At 31.0% G+C, this 19,254-nt stretch overlaps 1 protein-coding gene across 8 annotated transcripts in view; it reads right to left on the reverse strand.

The window, feature by feature from the left end:
* LOC114328837 (tropomodulin) overlaps nucleotides 1-19,254 on the reverse strand; it is a 386,380-nt gene that overhangs the window by 146,905 nt on the left and 220,221 nt on the right. For 7 of the 8 annotated variants that reach the window (XM_050657612.1, XM_050657613.1, XM_050657614.1 and 4 more), the window contains exons 2-3: nucleotides 14,110-14,262; nucleotides 1,530-1,697 (exon numbers count right to left, since the gene is read on the reverse strand). In XM_050657612.1, coding sequence (XP_050513569.1) covers nucleotides 1,530-1,697; nucleotides 14,110-14,262 — 321 coding nt within the window. Of the gene's footprint in view, nucleotides 1-1,529; nucleotides 1,698-14,109; nucleotides 14,263-14,422; nucleotides 14,582-19,254 lie in introns of those variants that run through there. The other variant, XM_028277784.2, reaches the window with a different exon arrangement.

Consider the following 19,254-nt stretch of genomic DNA (forward strand, 5'->3'; position numbering starts at 1 on the left):
GAAAGAAGAGAGATTCATTTTCTTCATGCATATTTGCGTGTTGCATATGAATTAGTGGTCAAAAATAGATACATCTTATTTTAGATTATCTTATTTCAGAAGGACTCAGGAAAGTACTCAGAAAACTGAAGAAGAAAACATGATAAGAATTATGATGTTTTCATGAATGCTTCACACTTCTCCAATACCAGCATAGCTGCAGTTCCGCCTTATCTTTAGAAAAATACTGAACAGTGGCGGATCTAGGGGGATAGGGGAATTCCCCCGTAAGCCCGTAAGAGGGTACAGAATTAAAAAAAAAATGTTCAAACATAAAAAATATACTAGCTGATATGAATCTTACTACAGACAGACAAATTCAACCCAATTAACTCGACAGTTAAGAAAATTAAGGGAACTTATTGCACAAGTAGTTTGGGTTTATCTATTTTATGTTATTTGGGGTTGGTGTTCTATTGGAAGTCCACCCCCAAGGCAAATGTTCCGCCACTGCTACTGAAGTGCCTTCAGAAAACTGAGGAACAACCACAAGTGCTACTAGAGCAGCACAAGACATCTCACGTTTTCACGCATGCAGAATAGTGCCTCTAAAAAACGTTAGATATGCTTTACGAAGCAGTAGTTTTTGCAAATAGTGGTTTGCAAAGAATAATAATGTCCCGCATATCCGATATGAGTAGAGAACATGAACTTCTTTTCAACACAAAAAAATCAGGCTTATGTCATCTTCGACTATATGTACGTTAAAATTTTGCTGATTTCGGTTAGATGTACCATATGTTGTGTTAACTAACCTATGAGGACACAACATTGAGTTGATGTCTTGCAAAGCTTAATAACAATAATACCCTGGTTAGATGAGCACTAGTACCCACAGTTCTCGCGCCAGATTGACAGGTACAGTAGTACCTTCTGCAGGTGCATTTTCACTGAATAACATATAGGGAAGTAAAATAATTGCCGATGTATGTAATATAAGTCATTCTCGCTGATTGTTAGTCATAACCGAGGAATTCCCACAAGTCAGTATAGACGTTTTGCCAGTCGCTACAAAATATCATTCAAAAAAAAAATTCCTCGAATTCGTCACAAAATAAGTAATGAAAAATTCCGTGCTCCTTTCAATCGGTCCGGATTTGTAGTTGTGATAAAAATATAAAATGGTTCAAATATTTACAAAATATTTTTATTATTTATTGTTAAATTTTGCCGCCCTCTAAAAAGTGAAGCCCGGGGCAGTCCGCCCCCACTACGTTACGCCACTGCTGTTTGTATATGACAATAACATTGTTGTTTTTAGTATTTTCTTTAGAATTTCATCACATTTTCTCACTTTTCAGTCATTCTGGAGCTGTTACAAAAAATATATAACAAAATAAAAACGTGAATTGAATGACGTTTATTACACGTCATTCAATGTTTACATATCGAAACCGTAACGGACAGACTTTGTAACTAGTCGCATTAGGATTTTATAAGATTAGATTGTGTAATAATGTACATTTCTTAGTATTTTAACAAAAACTTACTTTTTTCCCTCGTACCATGCCTGCAACATAAGGTTCCAATTCAGGTATATCGGGGGTTTCCATAGCTTCCTTATTTATATGTTCTATTAACTTTTTCCTATTGATGGGCCCTGTTGCATCCTTATCACATTCATAACTAGTCCTTTGTGAGGGAGGTAAAAAACTATCCTGAAAAACGTTAAAAAAAACTGTGAAAATCAATATCTTTATACATAAAAAATTTGAAAATGACGTTAGTACTTTATAGTCAGCATATAAATGGATTGTGCTGTATTTTTTTTTTCGTGGTAAATTTTTAGCAGACTTTAAAAGTGACGAAACGTTTTTAAACATAAAAAGGGACAAATTGTGAAAAATGGTGTCCGAATTAGACTTATTTTAAAAGAAACGCGATGAAAAATATGTTTTCTAGAAAGACCTTTGATGGAGAATATATTAAAAGGGAAAAAACCCTGTAGTTGACTGTATACCATAGTTATAACAACTTAATAATGAAGTAAAGATTACTTTTGTATGTTGGTATATTGAATTTATTAAAAAACAGACATGTGTCATGTCTGACCATCCTTAGTTTGAAACCTAGAAATAAGTGAACCACTTAATTTTAAAGCAAAAGGGTGACATTTTGACTGTTGAAATATTTGAAAATGTGGTTACTTACGTCCAGTGTACAGGGTTATTCACTATATTTTGACCCCCCTGTAAACTGCTTTATTTACAGAATTAAAAAAAAAATTAAATACAAAAGTTATTCGATTTTTAAATTATGATTTTTTGACATATATATCGTACTAGTGACGTCATCCATTTAGGCGTGATGACGTAATCGACTATTTTTTAAATGGGAATAGGGGTTGAGGGCTACCTCAATTGAAAGGTTATTCAATTCCCTATTCAGTAATATAAACATTAACATGATTAATTATACAGGGTGTCAAAAAAAATGTTTTAATTAACTTACTTGACACATAAAGAAGAATGTATGTAATTTATTTAATTCAAAATACATTCTACTGCTGTCAGAAAACAGAAATAAATGTTTATTAAGCAAATAAACATTACTTTTCACTTAAATTCAATGTTCAAGCTGCCACCCATCTGCCTTTTGGCAGTTTGAACATTGAATTTAAGCAAAAATCAATGTTTATTTGTGCAATAAACTTTTATTTCTGTTTTCTAACAGCAGTAAAATGTATTTTAAATTAAATAAATTACATACATTCTTCTTTTTGTGTCAATTTATTTAATTAAAGAAAAGTTTTTGGACACCCTGTATAATTAATCATGTTAATGTTTATATTACTGAATAGGGAATTAAATAACCTTTCAAATGAGCTAGCACTCGACCCCTAGTCCCATTTAAAAAACATAGTCGATTACGTCATCACGCTTAAATGGATGACGTCACTAGTATGATACATATCTCAACAAAACATAATTTAAAAATCGAATAACTTTTATATTTTACATTTTTTTCTAATTCTGTAAATAAAGCAGTTTACAGGGGGGTCAAAATATAGTGAATAACCCTGTACATGTAGTTGAAGCTAGCCACATTGATAAGTCTGAAGACCTTTAAGTTGCATTGTTAAACGGTGTTTTTAACTTTAAAAATAATACGGCATTAAGTCAATGGAATTGGAATTAAATTTAACATGTGGATCTAACTCATCCCTGCTCGAATGAAGGCACATGATGGTTGTATGAGAGGTAAAGACCAACTGATTTGATTGATTGATTGGTGACAACTTCATCTAATACTTCGCAAAAACAGTACTTATACAAGAAACTGCAAAAAGAAGGTAGAAAAACTGGGCGTACTGTGAAGAATACATAAAAGAAAGGAAGTATAATACAACAACAACAGAAAAGAGAATATGTCGAAGAAATAATAGAATATAGAAAAATAATTGGAGAGATGGAGCTAAATTTGTTCAACTAAAATCCTGACTCCTTAACAACAGATATTAAAGCAGACATCACTGCTTATACAAAAACAATATTGATATCTAATTTCTAGTTTATTGTATTTCACTATAACTTTACAAAAAAAATTAGCAATATTTGAATATTTAAATTCACAATCAGTATCTTCAATCTGTGTTGTTTATAATTTCAATAAACAACAAAATTTGCATATTTAGTTTATATAAATAGGTAGTGATTAAATCATTTATCAATATTTCAGATGTATCAGATTATTTTTAGATTAAAACATTTTAATCTTTCCAGCAAGGTCAGAGTTTGAGTTAAATCATACCAAAAGTGTCAAGGATAATGGTCAAATAAATAGCATACAGGAAAATGTGGAGAATAAGAATATTTAATAGATTTAACATAACTATTCTGTAAAAGAAAATGTTGGACAGCATTTGTAAACTAGAAGTCAAACAATAAGGAATGCATGGAATTTTCCCCTTGTTGCCATATTCTAAATTTGAAAAAATATATAGAGAATAGTCAGATTTTTTTTACATGCCATTCCTATTACAGCGAGCATTTTATTGGCTAGAAGTAGTAAGGATTATATATGACGTCATTATTATATTAGGTCAGATGGTAAATGGTAACTGACGTCTGTCATAATATTGTAGGTTAAACATAATGTCAAATTATTATTTTCAAATTATATTTTATTTATTTCATGTGTAGGCAAAATGCTCGAAACTCTTAAAGAATAGAATAGAGTGGACTGTAGAACATAATAAGATTTTTAATCCACTACAACTAGGATTTAGAAGGGGTTGAGGTTGTACGGAATGCCTTACATACATCACCTTAACAATTCAAATAGGCTTCGCTCAAAACCAATACACTATTGGCATCTTTCTAGATATATCTTCTGCTTATGATAATGTCAATATATCACTCCTGTATTCTAAATTATTAAAGTATAACATTCCAACCCAACTGGCTAATTTGATTTTCTGCCTTCTAAATGACAGCGAGCTATTTGTCAAAGACAAACTGGGACAAATCCATGGTCCAAGAAAATCAAGTCTGGGACTACCCCAAGGTTCCCCCTTAAACACTATCCTCTTCAACCTATATTGTATTTCCCTGTATAATATAATCCCCTCTTCATACAAACTAATTCAGTATGCAGACGATTTAGTTCTTCTGATTAGAGGGAGTGATATTAATGAATTGGTAATTAATGTAAATAAATTCTTGATTCAGATGGAATCATAGTTGCTAGACCACAATTTACATCTAGCGAGGATTGAGGATCAAAACTATTGTTGGCCTTTGCTGATGATTTAGGTGCAGTCACTCATTCTAGAAGAGACGTGAGAGGAGTGTTTTCACAACTTGAGGAAGAAACAGGTAGTCTGGGCCTTCGAATAAATGAAGAGAAGACGAAATACATGCTAGTAACCAAAAATCCAATACCAGGAGTTAGGCAGAACATAAGTATTAATGACCACAACTTCGAAATAGTAAAAGAGTTTAAATATCTAGGGGCCGTAGTCATAGATGACAACCACATTATAAAAGGAGGTCTGAGCAAGGATAGCTGCGTGGAATAGAGCAATATACTCCCTATCATTATAATTAAGATCTAAACTCTAACTAAACTACTAAAAAGACAATTTAAATTAAGACTGTACATGCCAATTATTATCCCAATTGTTACATTATACCCCAGGCTGTGGGTGAAAAAAACGTGATATAATTCAGGAATGTTTGAAACCTATCAGATGTTGTAAAGGACGATGCCAGGAATAACTTCTACTAAAATGTAACCAAAAATATTGTGCGCTTTTTTTTAATTGCGATTTTCATTTGTTAAATTTGCAATTTTTATTGATTTTTAATTTTGTAGCTTAGGATATTGATTTTAGAGAAAAACTTTTTAATAGAAAGTTGTAGTAAATTAAAAAACCTACAATTTGAGCTATGGTAAGTTTAATTTTGTTAATTGGTTATTGCAAAACAGCCTGCGAAAGGTCCAAAATGGCCGTTTTTTACAATTGCATTATTTATTGTACAAATAATTTTTTTTTATTTTTTAAAGCTTTAAAATGAAGATCTTTCAATTCCAAACATAAAAATAATTGTAAGGCCAGATTAACGAATTTGTTGCTTAGATATTATCAATTGTTTATCCCAAGAGGTCAAATGTCGAAGGCTATAACTTTTTGAAAAAAAATCGTAGAAAGTTTGTGAAACATCCAATCTCCTTCTAAAGAGTTATATTTTCATATTCTGATGTAAATAAATGCGTAAAACATTTTTAAACCTCTAATTTTTGGATTTGAAAATAAGGGGGGCAAATTTTGTTATAAACATTTAGAGCTGAAGCGGCCCTGTACATCCTATAAGTTTTTAACTTACATATTATTGTTGCTGAAGATGAAACGAAGATTTATAAAAAAATAAAAAATTTCTGCGACCAACTGAAGCTGAGATAATTTTTGGGTTTGAAAATAAGGGGGCAAATTTCGTTATAAACATTTAGAGCTAAAGCGGCTCTGTATATCCTATGAGTTTCTAACTTACAGATTATTGTTGCTAAAGACGAAACGAAGATTTATAAAAAAATTTAAATTTTCTACAACCAACTGAAGCCGAGATAATTGTTTTTTTTTTTCTTAAATCATAGTGCCCTCATTTATAACAATTAAGAAATTATTTTACAGTCATTGACTTATATTATTTTAAAATAAAAATATTATAAAATATAATTACATTTAATTATTAAAAATTATTTTTTAAATCGGTGCTTTTGCAAGCGGCCGAATTTTACAAATCGCCCGGCTCGCTTCAAATCCGCGCGCTCGGAAAATTTTTACGTAACTTGTATTAAATTTTGACAGAAAATAATTTAATAATATTACCATTATAATATACAGTCTATTTACCACTGTATTTGTTTTTCTTGATAAACTTTTATATGTGAAATCCAAAAAGAATAGTCACTACAAGAAGAAAAAGTTTTATATTGTATATTATAGTAAGAAGTAACATTATTATTAGGTATTATATTTATATAACAATGAAAAAATTAAAAATATAGTTATATATTTCATATATATGTATCATTTTTGTAATATTATGTCTTCAGAAATGAAATTTCACATATTAAAGTTTATCAAGAAAAACAAATACAGTGGTAAATAGACTATATTATAATGGTAATATTATTAAATTGTTTTCTGTCAAAATTTAATACAAGTTACGTAAAAATTTTCCGACCGCGCGGATTTGAAGCAAGCCGGGCGATTTGCAAAATTCGGCCGCTCGCAAAAGCACCGATTTTAAAAATAATTTTTAATAACTAAATGTAATTATATTTTATAATAATTTTTATTTTAAGATAATATAAGCCTTTCTTTAGTCAATGGCTGTAAAATAATTTCTTAATTGTTATAAATAAAGGCACTACGACTTAAGAAAAAAAAAACAATTATCTCGGCTGTTGGTTGTAAAAATTTTTTATTTTTTTATAAATCTTCGTTTTGTCTTCAGCAACAATAATCTGTAAGTTAGAAACTCATAGGATGTACAGCGCCGCTTCAGCTCTAAATGTTTATAACGAAAGGGCCTAGCCGGGTAAGATGGTGAAAAGTGCCCCCAACCCAATTTAAATTCCATATAGGCCACTTTTTAGCACATAAATAGTAACTCACTTTCTGAAATTTTTAGCCCCCTAGGTGGTCACGTGACCCCCCTAGAGCCTAATTAGGCTTTTTATTTTTTATTTTTTCTCTCAGCCGCATCAAGAGCTAGCCAAAAACTTTATTTAAAAAAGTTGTAAGTTTCCAAAAGATCTATATGAAAAATTTTTTTTAATTTTTTTTGGCGGGAAATTCGAATTTTTAGAACAATTTTAAACTTTTAAATACCTCTGAAAAAAAAAACTAAGACACTCGTTTTTACGAAAGTTAATTATAATGTGTACTTTTGCACAATATTTCACCCTTAATTTTTTCAGATTTTTAAAATTGGTGAAACGTACCTTTAAAAATAAAAAACCGCATTTTTTCGGTTTTTTTCGTGTTTTAATACAATTTTATACATATTTTTCAAAAAATTTAACACCGTCACTAGAATAGGTAAAAAACTGAAAAATAATTGGGGTTTGCTTAATAAAAATTTTTTTTAACGATATCCATTTTCAACATACAGGACGTTGAAGAAAACAAAATTTTACATATTTTTTACGATTTTGCCGAAACTACTGGCAACATTGTAATAAAACTTGGCGAGTTTTAAGAGGTAGTTATTGTGCATGTTTTGACATACAATTCAGGATTTGATATTCATCATTGGCGCGCATAGGGGTAATGGTCTGAACTTTTCAAAGAAAAAAAGATAGTACGCCACTGACATATTTCAAATTAACAATCATTTTTGAATTCCTCGTTCAATTTTCAATAAAAAATCTATCTTCTCATTTTTCCATACAACGCGCCGTTTTGCTGCAAAAAATAAAATATCTTAACGCTTCCAAAGTATTCGAATTAATTTTGATAATAATGGATGTACGAGTTTATTATGTAGATGTAGAAAGTATTAGAATTTCGAATACTTTGTAAGGGTTAAGATCTTTTATTTTTTGAATACAAATGGCGCGTCGGATGAAAAAATAAGAAGATACATTTTTTGTCACAAATTGAACGAGAAATTCAAAAACCATTGTTAATTTGAAATATGTCAGTGGCGTACTATCTTTATTCTTTAATAAGTTCAGACCATTACCCCTATGCGCGCCAATGATGAATATCAAATCCTTAATTGTATGTCAAAACATGCACAATAACTACCTCTTAAATCCCGCCAAGTTTTATTACAATGTTGCCAGTAGTTTCAGCAAAATCGTAAAAAATGTGTAAAATTTTGTTTTCTTCAACGCCCTGTATCTTGAAAATCGATGGCGTTACAAAAAATTTTTAAGCAAACCCCAATTATTTTTCAGTTTTTACCTACTCTAGTGACAGTGTTACCTTTTTTGAAAAATATGTATAAAATTGTATCAAAAAACGAAAAAAAAACCGAAAAAATGCGGTTTTTTATTTTTAAAGGTACGTTTCACCAATTTTAAAAATCTGAAAAAATTCAGCGTGAAAGATTGTGCAAAAATACACATTATAATTGATTTTCGTAAAAACGAGTGTCTTAGTTTTTTTTTCAGAGTTATTTAAAAGATTAAAATTGTTCTAAAAATTCGAATTTCCCGCCAAAAAATAAAAAAAAAATTTGTTCGTATAGATCTTTTTAAAACTTACAACTTTTTTAAACAAAGTTTTTGGCTAGCTCTTGATGCGGCTGAGATAAAAAATAAAAACATAAAATGCCTACTTAGGCTCTAGGGGGGTCACGTGACCACCTAGGGGGCTAAAAATTTCAAAAAGTGAGTTCCTCTATATGTGCTAAAAAGTGGCGTATATGGAATTTAAATCGAGCTGGGGGCACTTTTCACCATCTTACCCGGCTAGGCCCTTTGCCCCCTTATTTTCAAACCCAAAAATTATCTCGGCTTCAGTTGGTCGTAGAAATTTTTTATTTTTTTATAAATCTTTGTTTCATCTTCAGCAACAATAATCTGTAAGTTAAAAACTCAAAGGATGTACAGGGCCGCTTCAGCTCTAAATGTTTATAACGAAATTTGCCCCCTTATTTTCAAACCCAAAAATTAGAGGTTTAAAAATGTTTTACGCATTTGTTTACATCAGAATATGAAAGTATAACTCTTTTATAATATCTAAGCAACAAATTCGTTAATCTGGCTTTACAATTTTTTTTACGTTTGGAATTGAAAGAATAACCAATTAACAAAATTTAACATTCCATAGCTCAAATTGTAGGTTTTTTAATATACTACAACTTTCTATTAAAAAGTTTTTTTCTAAAATCAATATCCTAAGCTACAAAATTAAAAATCAATAAAAATTGCAAATTTAACAAATGAAAATCGCAATTAAAAAAAAGCGCACAATATTTTTGGTTACATTTTAGTAGAAGTTATTCCTGGCATCGTCCTTTACAACACCTGATAGGTTTCAAAAATTCCTGAATTATATCCTGAAATCGACCTATTTTTCACCCACAGCCTGGGGTATTATATGGAACTGAAACATGGACTCTACATCAGCGGGAAATGCATATTTTGCTGGTTTTTGAAAGGAAACTTTTCAGAATGATATTTGTCGCTCAAAGAGATGAATTGACAGGAGAGTGGAGAACAGCTGAATTATTGGTGACTGTGTATGGTACTGAAAACTCGTCAAATATATAAAAGATAAGATGGGCAGGTCATGTGGTAAGATCATAGGAAGAGAGAGTGTTAAAGACAGTGTTTTTTGAGAGACGGTAGATGTTAGAAGATCAGTAGGCCATCCCATAAAAAGATGGAAGGATGCTGTAGAATTGAAGTATCCTGAATTAGTAAAGGCTGATTGTAGAATTATTTGCATATTTGAAACATCGATGTGAACCACTTTATTTCACTTTAAAATTCGTGAAATCCGAAAACTAAGAGAAATATTTCATACCTCTTTTACACTTTTTAAATAACTGTTTAATTGCAGCTCGCGAAAAATTTCAAATTTTGAAAAATGACTCGAACTATCAAGAAGCTTGGCCACTGCTGGTATATAATTTGAATTAAAGTTAAAATAATTATGACTAGGAAACACTACCAAGTAACAATTTGAACATCGAACAGTTCAGTAAATTTGAAATGGGGGAAGAGCAGGAAGAATGGACACTTTCTAACAAAAAGGAGTTCAAAATATGGAGAAAACAGCTTAACCATTGTACATCTCAAAACTGTAAATTATGTTTTAGTAGTTTTTTGGTATTGTGCAGGTAAAATCTGCTATGTACATTCTTTGGTGAAATTGAGTTATGAGCACAGAAATTCTTAAAATTTAATTCTTAACACATTAGTATAATCTGCTATAGGCTATGAATAGAATTAACCAAGTTATAAACATTTGGTTAAAATCTGCTATGTGTTCAGGTGAGGTAAAATCTGTTTTGTGCTAAAATTGCATATAACTGAAATTGGTCTTTGTAAAAGTTGAGCGACTACATGTACTTAACAGATTTTAACTTTATTAAATTCTCCGCTGTAACTATATATTAGGCACTTTTATATTAAAAATATGACTATAATGATCCATATTGGACGCCAATCATAACCACTTCTGCCCAAGTACACTCACGTCCAAATTCTGCTTCTATATACATGGGGGAAACAACTTCGGTCAATCAGCCCCCAGACACACCAGCTGTCGACAGGCCTGAGAATACAACTGCGGTCTATCAGCCCCAGGACACGACTGTTGTCAATCAACCTAAACACACGCTTACGATAAACCAACCCCTTGACACAGCTGTGGTCAAACAGCCCCAGGACACACCTACGGTCAACCAACCCCAGGACATAGCTGTGGTCAACCAAACTGAGGAATCCATTACTAGGTTATCCAGGAAAAAAGCACCAGATTATAAGAGACAGACAGCTAAAAAGAATCGATTGATGGGAAAAACATACATTGGCTTCGAGAAAAATGAAGAAGGAAAGATAACTCAGGCAGTAGAAAGACAGGAGAGAGGTGTACTGCCAAGATGTAAACATGACGATGTCCAACAAAAAACAAAAAGAACTCATTTATGTGCCCAAATAACAGACGACGAAAGAAAACAGATTAACATTATGTTTTGGAATTTAACAAGCTGGAAGGCAAAAAGAGTTTTTGCAGAAAGTAATGTTGACATACACTCTCCGAAACAAAGAAAAAGAGGTAATCAAAACAATGTTGAACCGAAGAAAGCCTGTTCACGTGATTGCCATTTAAAATCACCTTCGTCAGGCAATCGAATCTTTGTGTGTCGAACATTTTTTCTAAACACACTTAATCTTGGTCGTGATACATTTTTACGATGGACGGCACCAGCAAACACTACAGGCACAAACGATGTAACAGAGCCAGCTGTAGAAGAAGAAAGTAATCCTGTATCAAAATCAGAAATTAATCGTAAAAATGTTGAAAGATGGATTGAACTCTTACCGAAAGTTCCAAGTCATTATTGCAGGAGTCAGACAGAATATCAGTATGTTGAAAGTAATTTTAAATCATACAATAATATGCACAAAATCTACAAACACCGGTGTGTAGAAAAAAATATTGATTCAGTGTCACGTAAGATTATGTGCCAAATATTAAAAAAAAAGAAAATCTCCATACATCATCCTCACAAAGACCAATGCGACAAGTGTGTTGAGTTTGAAACTGTAAATGTAAGCAAGTCCGAGTATGACCTTCAGATTGTAATGAAGAATGAAGCACGTGAAGCCAAGGCAGCTGCAAAGGAGTCTGCTTCAGAAACAAGACTTGTAGTAACAATGGATTTGCAGTGTGTTCTATTGAGTCCAAAACTGCTCGCATCTCTTGCTTGCTATAGGCATAAACTTCAGTTGCATAATTTTACATTATCTAATCTGAAATCAAGAGATGTATTCATGTACGTATGGTACTAAGCCGATGGCCAGGTATCATCAAACGAATTTACGTCATGTATTGTGGACTTCATTCGTAACTGTCTGCATAGATATACAGAGTTCGTTTTGGTATCGGATGGTTGCAATTATCAGAACCGAAACAAAGTTTTGTGCAGTGCTCTAAGTGATCTGGTCAAAGAATTGAAAGTCACAATTGAGCAGATCATACTTGAATCTGCTCATTACTATGATGGAAGTAGACTCGGTTCACCCGACACTGGAATCTGTGTTCATAGCTTCAATATGGACGCCATCTCACTATGTAACACTAATGAATTCAGCACGACTGCGTCAACCTTATGTTGTGAATCAAGTACAGTAAAACCTCGATATAACGGACTAATTGGGGGGACCGGATGTCCGTTAAAGTCGAAAGTCTGTTGTATAAAAATCGGTTTACTATCAATCAATTTTTTTTTTAATTATGTAGGTACTGTATTTAGATACTGTAAGATCTGTGTAGATCTGTAAGTTAAAAAATTAATATTGTTCACTACTTTTTTACTTTTCTACTTCATCTAAAAACTTTCTGCAATATACTCATTTGGTTGACAAAATATTCACTGACTCATGGGTTGAATAAGCGATGTATTTTTTGGCAAAACGTACAATTAAAGTTGCCATCTTCTGAATTTAGAATAATTTCAGGTGCATTAGCAGGAGCTTTGTCTAAAATCAATAAACATTTCACCTCTTTAGGCGGTATTACCAGTTTCTTCTCTTAAAATTTTCTCACTACAGGCACAAATCCTTTAAAAACCAATTTTTGAAAATATCTCAGGTGAACCATGCCCTATTAGAGCTATAATATGAAACGGGCAGATGATACCTTTTGATGAGTACCTATATCTTTGACAACACTAGGTTTACGAGATTTACCAACAATAATAAAATTATAGTAGTTAGTTAATCCATGCGATCCATCGGTGTTAGCACAAAGTAGTGCCGAGATCCTGTCCTTTTTGATTTTTCCTTTTAGAATTCGATTTTTCATAATTTTTTGCATTCAAATTTTTTTTTCATTTGATCTGATTTTTTGTCCGTTATATCCGAAGTCCGTTAAATAGAGGTCCGTTCTATCGAGGTTTTATTGTACATTACGAGTCTTTTTAAACTATGAAAGTGTCCCATCAAATTTCAACAGCATAAGACTGGGGAAGTCTGTAGGAGATCCACGAGTTGTCGACATACGAGCACTGAAATACACTCCTGATGGGTGTGTATACTTCAAACTTCGACATCCTGAGGACTATGCTTTGCTGCCACAAAGACGCCCTAACACACTCTTCAACCCTATACCTAAGCTTTATTGACGAGCAAAAATATGATAATAATGTCGACGACCTATTGACAAGCAAACATATGATAATTTGCAAGATCTCAAAAGATTTATAGACCGGGAAAATCATGCATTCTATGACAGTTTCACACACAAATAAGTTCAAACTAAACTACAAAAATTTTCAGTAAATTTAATATTTCGTTTAAAGTTCCTAATTTTTGTTTGTTTTTTTTTTTTTAATTCACAGTAAACATAGTTGAATATTCATTTGTTTTATTTTTAAATCAATAATAAAAGATAAAAATTATTTGAACATGTTAGGCAAAATCTGCTATTTACTAAAATCTCCCAAGTAAAATCTGCTATGTAATTTTTTTTTCACAAAAACAAAAATAACTTTCAGTGCCTATTTCAGACTTGGTAAAATACGTTTTTACATTAACCATATGATTATTTTACATATATCTTCCATAAACAACTATCTTAAACAACGTACCATTTTCAAACAGAACAGTTTTATGTCTCCCCTGTAAAATTTAGTTTTCTACACATAGCAGATTTTGCTCGCGCAACGACTTGTTTTATCAGCTTTATACAAAATTAGCAGAAGATTTAGTAAGACATGTCCTGTTTTACATAATAAATGTTACAACAGTTAGTATTAACAGGTAGAAACATAACGTTTGTGTGCCAGGGACAAAAAAGTCAAAACAAACAGCAGTGAAAACCATCTGGTCGCTCACCTTAATGCAGAAAGGATGTGGTAAAAGTGTTTATTTACTTACATCAGGATCAGCCTCTTTTGCTAAAATACTAATTTCTTCAGCCGTTAATTTATCCAGTAGTTCATCAACATCTACATCATCGTAAACACTCAAATCTTTTCCATATAGTTTTGCAGGGGTGGTCATTGTGGTTGTGGTAGTCTTTGTGGACGTCTGCAAAAATACAAAACTGTTTATATCGTACGATACGACTGCAATTATCTTGTAAATAGTACTAAATTGTGTTCAAATCAATCGGCAACAATTTAGGGCGTTAACCTCAATTTTCCACTAACTAGCTTATTTACAATGAAAGGTGGCACAAAAGCAGTACCTGTTAGAATTTGTTGTGCTGAAAGAGAATTTTCCACACCCAACAGCAAGTGACCCTAATTTTTTAATTGAAGATGATAGCTAATGAGATCACCAGGTACTTTAAACAAGCCGATGACAGATTCTGGATTTGACAGATCAATAACCAAATATGTAACTATTGTGAAGTTAGTAATAAAAAACGTTGAAAGGCTGTCATTGTCATTATAACTTATTATATTCATTTTTTAATCGCTGTGTCTAGGTACACGCTAACGTGTACGCAAATAAAAAAGTTAGGTACACGCTTAAACGTCATCAAGTCAGTGACGTCATTATTTAGCTGGTACTATGACTGGGTTTTTTGGTACACGCTAATTTGAGCCGCGTGTATGCTGTGGTATTAAGTATCTGTAAGTATCGCGAGTGTCAGAGTGTGGTTAGAATTTGTCTAATCGCGTTATGTTTACACTTTAATATTGATTTGTAAAGAGTTTCCTTATTTTTTACTTGTTTAGTGTTTTTTTTTAAATTAACTATATGGATTGTGGACAATTATTTAGTTCTTTTAATGAGTTAAACAACGATCTAAAAGAGTATGAAAAAGATAAGAGACAAAAATTCGTGATTAACGGTAGCAGAAGTAATAAGATAAAATATATACGGGGCGATTGATTAGTGTGATAAAGCTCAGTAGATCCGCTATAGTAATAGATAGCAATGAAAGTTAGTATCAAAAATTTTAGCAACCTTTTAGCTTCTTATTACAAAATTACTAAAATTAGTTAGAATGTTACAGGGCGTTCGATAATATACTGGCGGACCAAACTTATGTTTTTTAAATGGAACACCCTATATTTTATTTTATGTTCGAAATCTTCTTAACTTCCATATCACAAAAATATAAAGGTTTATTATGTTATACAGGGTATTTACAAAGTTATAACCAATTTTCTATGAAAATCGTAACAAGTTCAACTCCCTATATAAATAAAAATAAACACCAATATAAACTGGTATAAATTAACTTACGTATAAAAATTATTTTAGCAGTATTTTGTATATATCATGTTAACTAATATTTATTTTGCTAACCTGAATATATACTTTTATATGCATATTGCTTTATTACAATTAAGTTTGAAACATCTGAATAGTTTTGCTTCCCTTCCCCTTCCCTAATAAAAATATTTTCTATCAAACAAACAACAAACACTAAAAATATCAAAATAGCGTGTACCAAAATATAAAGTCACCGCGCACGCTAAATAATGACGTCACTGGCTTGATGAAGTTTAATTCGCGTGTACCTAACTTTTTTATTTGCGTACACGTTAGCGTGTACCTAGACAGAGCGGTTTTTAATACATTTTAAAAAAGTCTGGTTTATAAACATAATTTTTATAAGTTTATAAACTTTATTTAATTACACCTTGTACTTACTTTTGATTATTTGTGGAAAATAAGTACAACAGTTAATTTTTATTATTAATAACGATGAGTTTTCCAAACTTGTAAATTTTAAATCTTAAAATTTTGTACTTTTGTGGCCAACTTCAAGTCTTAAACAAGCGCAATTATTTATAACAGGTGTTTATGATTAATGTAAATATTTGTAAACGTAAATAACAACCAAATCTGGTTTTGACAATTAAATTTTCCTACCATACATAATTTGTAAAAAAATTTTATTTTAGTTTTATCCATCAACTGAAATATTATGTAACAATAATTTTCATTTAATTTTGTTGACTTGGTTTGAAACTTGTTTTACACTACGGTGAAGCACGGGTTGCATACTTTGAAACGTTTAGATTGATTATGATTATTTAATTATTATAATATATCATTTTTTAAATATGACAATTTATTGATAAAAATTAGACATACACGTAAGTATAACAAATGTCTGTATATCAAATGCTTGTTCTTTTTTGTTGATACTTATTTGCTGCTTATTTGCGTTATTTGCCATAAGATGTACTGTATAGTTCGTCCGCTACAACTTTTCCCAGGCGTCACGATTCATTTTCAAACAAATTAAGTCAAAACATAAAGTGAAACGTACAATACGCCGATGTGTTTAGTATATAGTAGACAGTATACAAAATGTACAGCCGGTTCCTAAAAAAACTGATACGACTCTTAGTAAGATTTGATCATGTTGAGCAGTGTATTTGATTGATCTGACATTATATTTATTATGACAGACAAATAATAAAATAAACAAACAACAAACAACAAACAACTGATTACATATTATGTTAATTCATAAATTGTACTAATTATTAAGGTCTAAATGTTTATATTATTTTGAATTCCTATATTTTATAAAGAACATATAAATGATAGTTTTTACATCAAATAGATCACATAATTATTGTAAACATGGATTATACAACAAAACAAATTAATATTCAATTCAGCCCTGTAACTTATTAAAATAAATATTATAGAATATAAAAGAAAAAAAATCATTTTTTAAAAATATTCATGTTAGATCTGCCAAAGATATGTGGAGCAATTTAAAATATTTGATAAATGACGATAAGCATGAGAAAAGTTTTTATGTAAGTAGCAAATGGAATATAAATGACATTAATAAACACTTTATTGAAGTCATACCAAAAATGAAAGAGGACTTAGATACAAAAATGTTTTATCAAAACAATGTTAAAACTTATTTTAACAAATTGCTTAATTTTAAACCAGTCTCTGATACTGATATTTTATATATAATAAATAAGATAAAGAGTAAAGCTGTTGGACATGATGGTATTAACATATTAACATTACAGTTGTGTATTCCCTATCTTCTTCCGTATATCACGCATATTATCAACTTTTGTTTAAAACATTCTGTTTTTCCTAATAACTGGAAACGTGCGCATGTTATTCCATTACCTAAAACTAAAATTCCTAATAGTTTAAATGATCTTAGACCTGTAAGTGTTCTGCCAACATTATCCAAAATTCTAGAAAAGGTAATTGAAAATCAGTTAAGTACTCACTTAAATAAGAATAAAATTATTCCTTCTATACAGTCCGGTTTCAGGTCTGGGCATAGTTGTCTGTCTGCTTTAGTAAACATTACTGATGACATCTTCAAAGCTTATGATCAAAATAAAATATCAATTCTAATTCTTTTGGATTACTCGAAAGCCTTTGATACAATTAACCATGATTTATTATCCTATATTCTACAGTTCTCTGGGTTAGATGAAGGAGCAGTCGAGTTAATGAAATCTTATCTATCAAATAGATATCAAGCTGTAAAACTTCATCAAGAAATTTCTTCTTTTTTAGAACTTAACAATGGTGTTCCTCAAGGATCGATACTAGGTCCCATTTTATTCTCTGTGTATACATCAAATTTTCCTTCTGCTTTTTTGTCTTGCACTCAACACTACTATGCTGATGATACACAACTTTATATGTCATTTAATTTAGACGAGTGTGAACAAGCAGTTCATGCAATAAATTATGATTTATTAAATATGCAGATTTTTTCTCAAAATCATTGCCTAAAACTGAATGCGTCCAAAACTCAGGCTATTGTTTTTGGTAGATCCTCTCATCGAAAAATATTTTTAGAAACTTACTCAAATAGACTGCTTTTAGAAAATGGTAACTTAATTTTTAGCAAAAAGGTAAAAAACCTGGGGGTTTGGTTGGATGAAGACTTAAGATTTACACACCATGTTAGTCTTTGTTTACAAAGAGCATACGGGGTACTTAAGCTTCTATACCAAAGTCGTAATATATTAAACAGTGCTACCAAATCCTTGTTGTGTGAATCTTTAATTTTATCAAAATTAAATTATTGCGATGTGCTTTATAACTCATGCCTTACTGAGACTGATTCTAGGAGAATACAGAAATTACAAAACTCCTGTTTGCGATTAATTTTTGGAATTAGAAAGTATCAAAGTATTAGCCATACTTTTACTTTAAATAAGTGGTTAAACATGAAAGACCGCAGAAAACTTCATGCTTTATGTTTCTACCATAAGATTCTTCGGGAAGGGGTACCTCCTTACCTATACAATAGAATAACTTATAGAACTGATGTCCATAACCTTAATCTAAGACATAGGAACACTCTCTCTTTACCACGTCACGTAACGCATTTTTTCAAACGCTCATTTTCTTTTTCAATTGCGAGTCATTTGAATAATTTTGATTATGATATTCGTACATTATCCGGACATAGTTTTAAGGAAAAAATGTTTAAATATTTGTTATCTGAGCAGTAATGCCAAGCCTACGATTTTTAGAGCACCTAATTTGCATACTATCTAGTAGTATCAGTATATGTAAGTATATTTATATACAAAATATAGTTTTTCGCCCTTCTATTAGGAAATGGGGGTAAGGTGGAAGAGCAGCTGTACATTGCTGTCCTTCAATGATGTACAAGCTGAACCTCGCCCTACAGACCAATTAATATTTTTGTTTTGTTGTATAATTTTTGGAATACTAATAAAGACATTTATTATTATTATTATTATTATTATAGAAGTTTTCAGGGACTTTCAGCCCTCGATAATAATGTAGTCTTTCATTTTGAGTTTAAATTTTTCAAAAATATTTATTAGTTTTCTCCGGATTCGAAAAAAAATTAATACAATTAAAATACATTGAGAATTTTGACATGCGTCACAATTTTGCATTAACTCAATGTAAAATTCTAAACTGTTGAATTCCAGCTTCCCTAATTATTTGACATCAAATGACATTAGAAACTATTTGTAGAGGATTGAAATCTGTATTGAAAACAATTGTTAAAATTGGTCTACGTAATTAAACATATTCCAAAATTTTGTAAAAATGTAATACATTTCAGTTTTCAGC

Source organism: Diabrotica virgifera, chromosome 8, assembly GCF_917563875.1.
Source record: "Diabrotica virgifera virgifera chromosome 8, PGI_DIABVI_V3a".
Classification (NCBI taxonomy): domain Eukaryota; kingdom Metazoa; phylum Arthropoda; class Insecta; order Coleoptera; family Chrysomelidae; genus Diabrotica; species Diabrotica virgifera.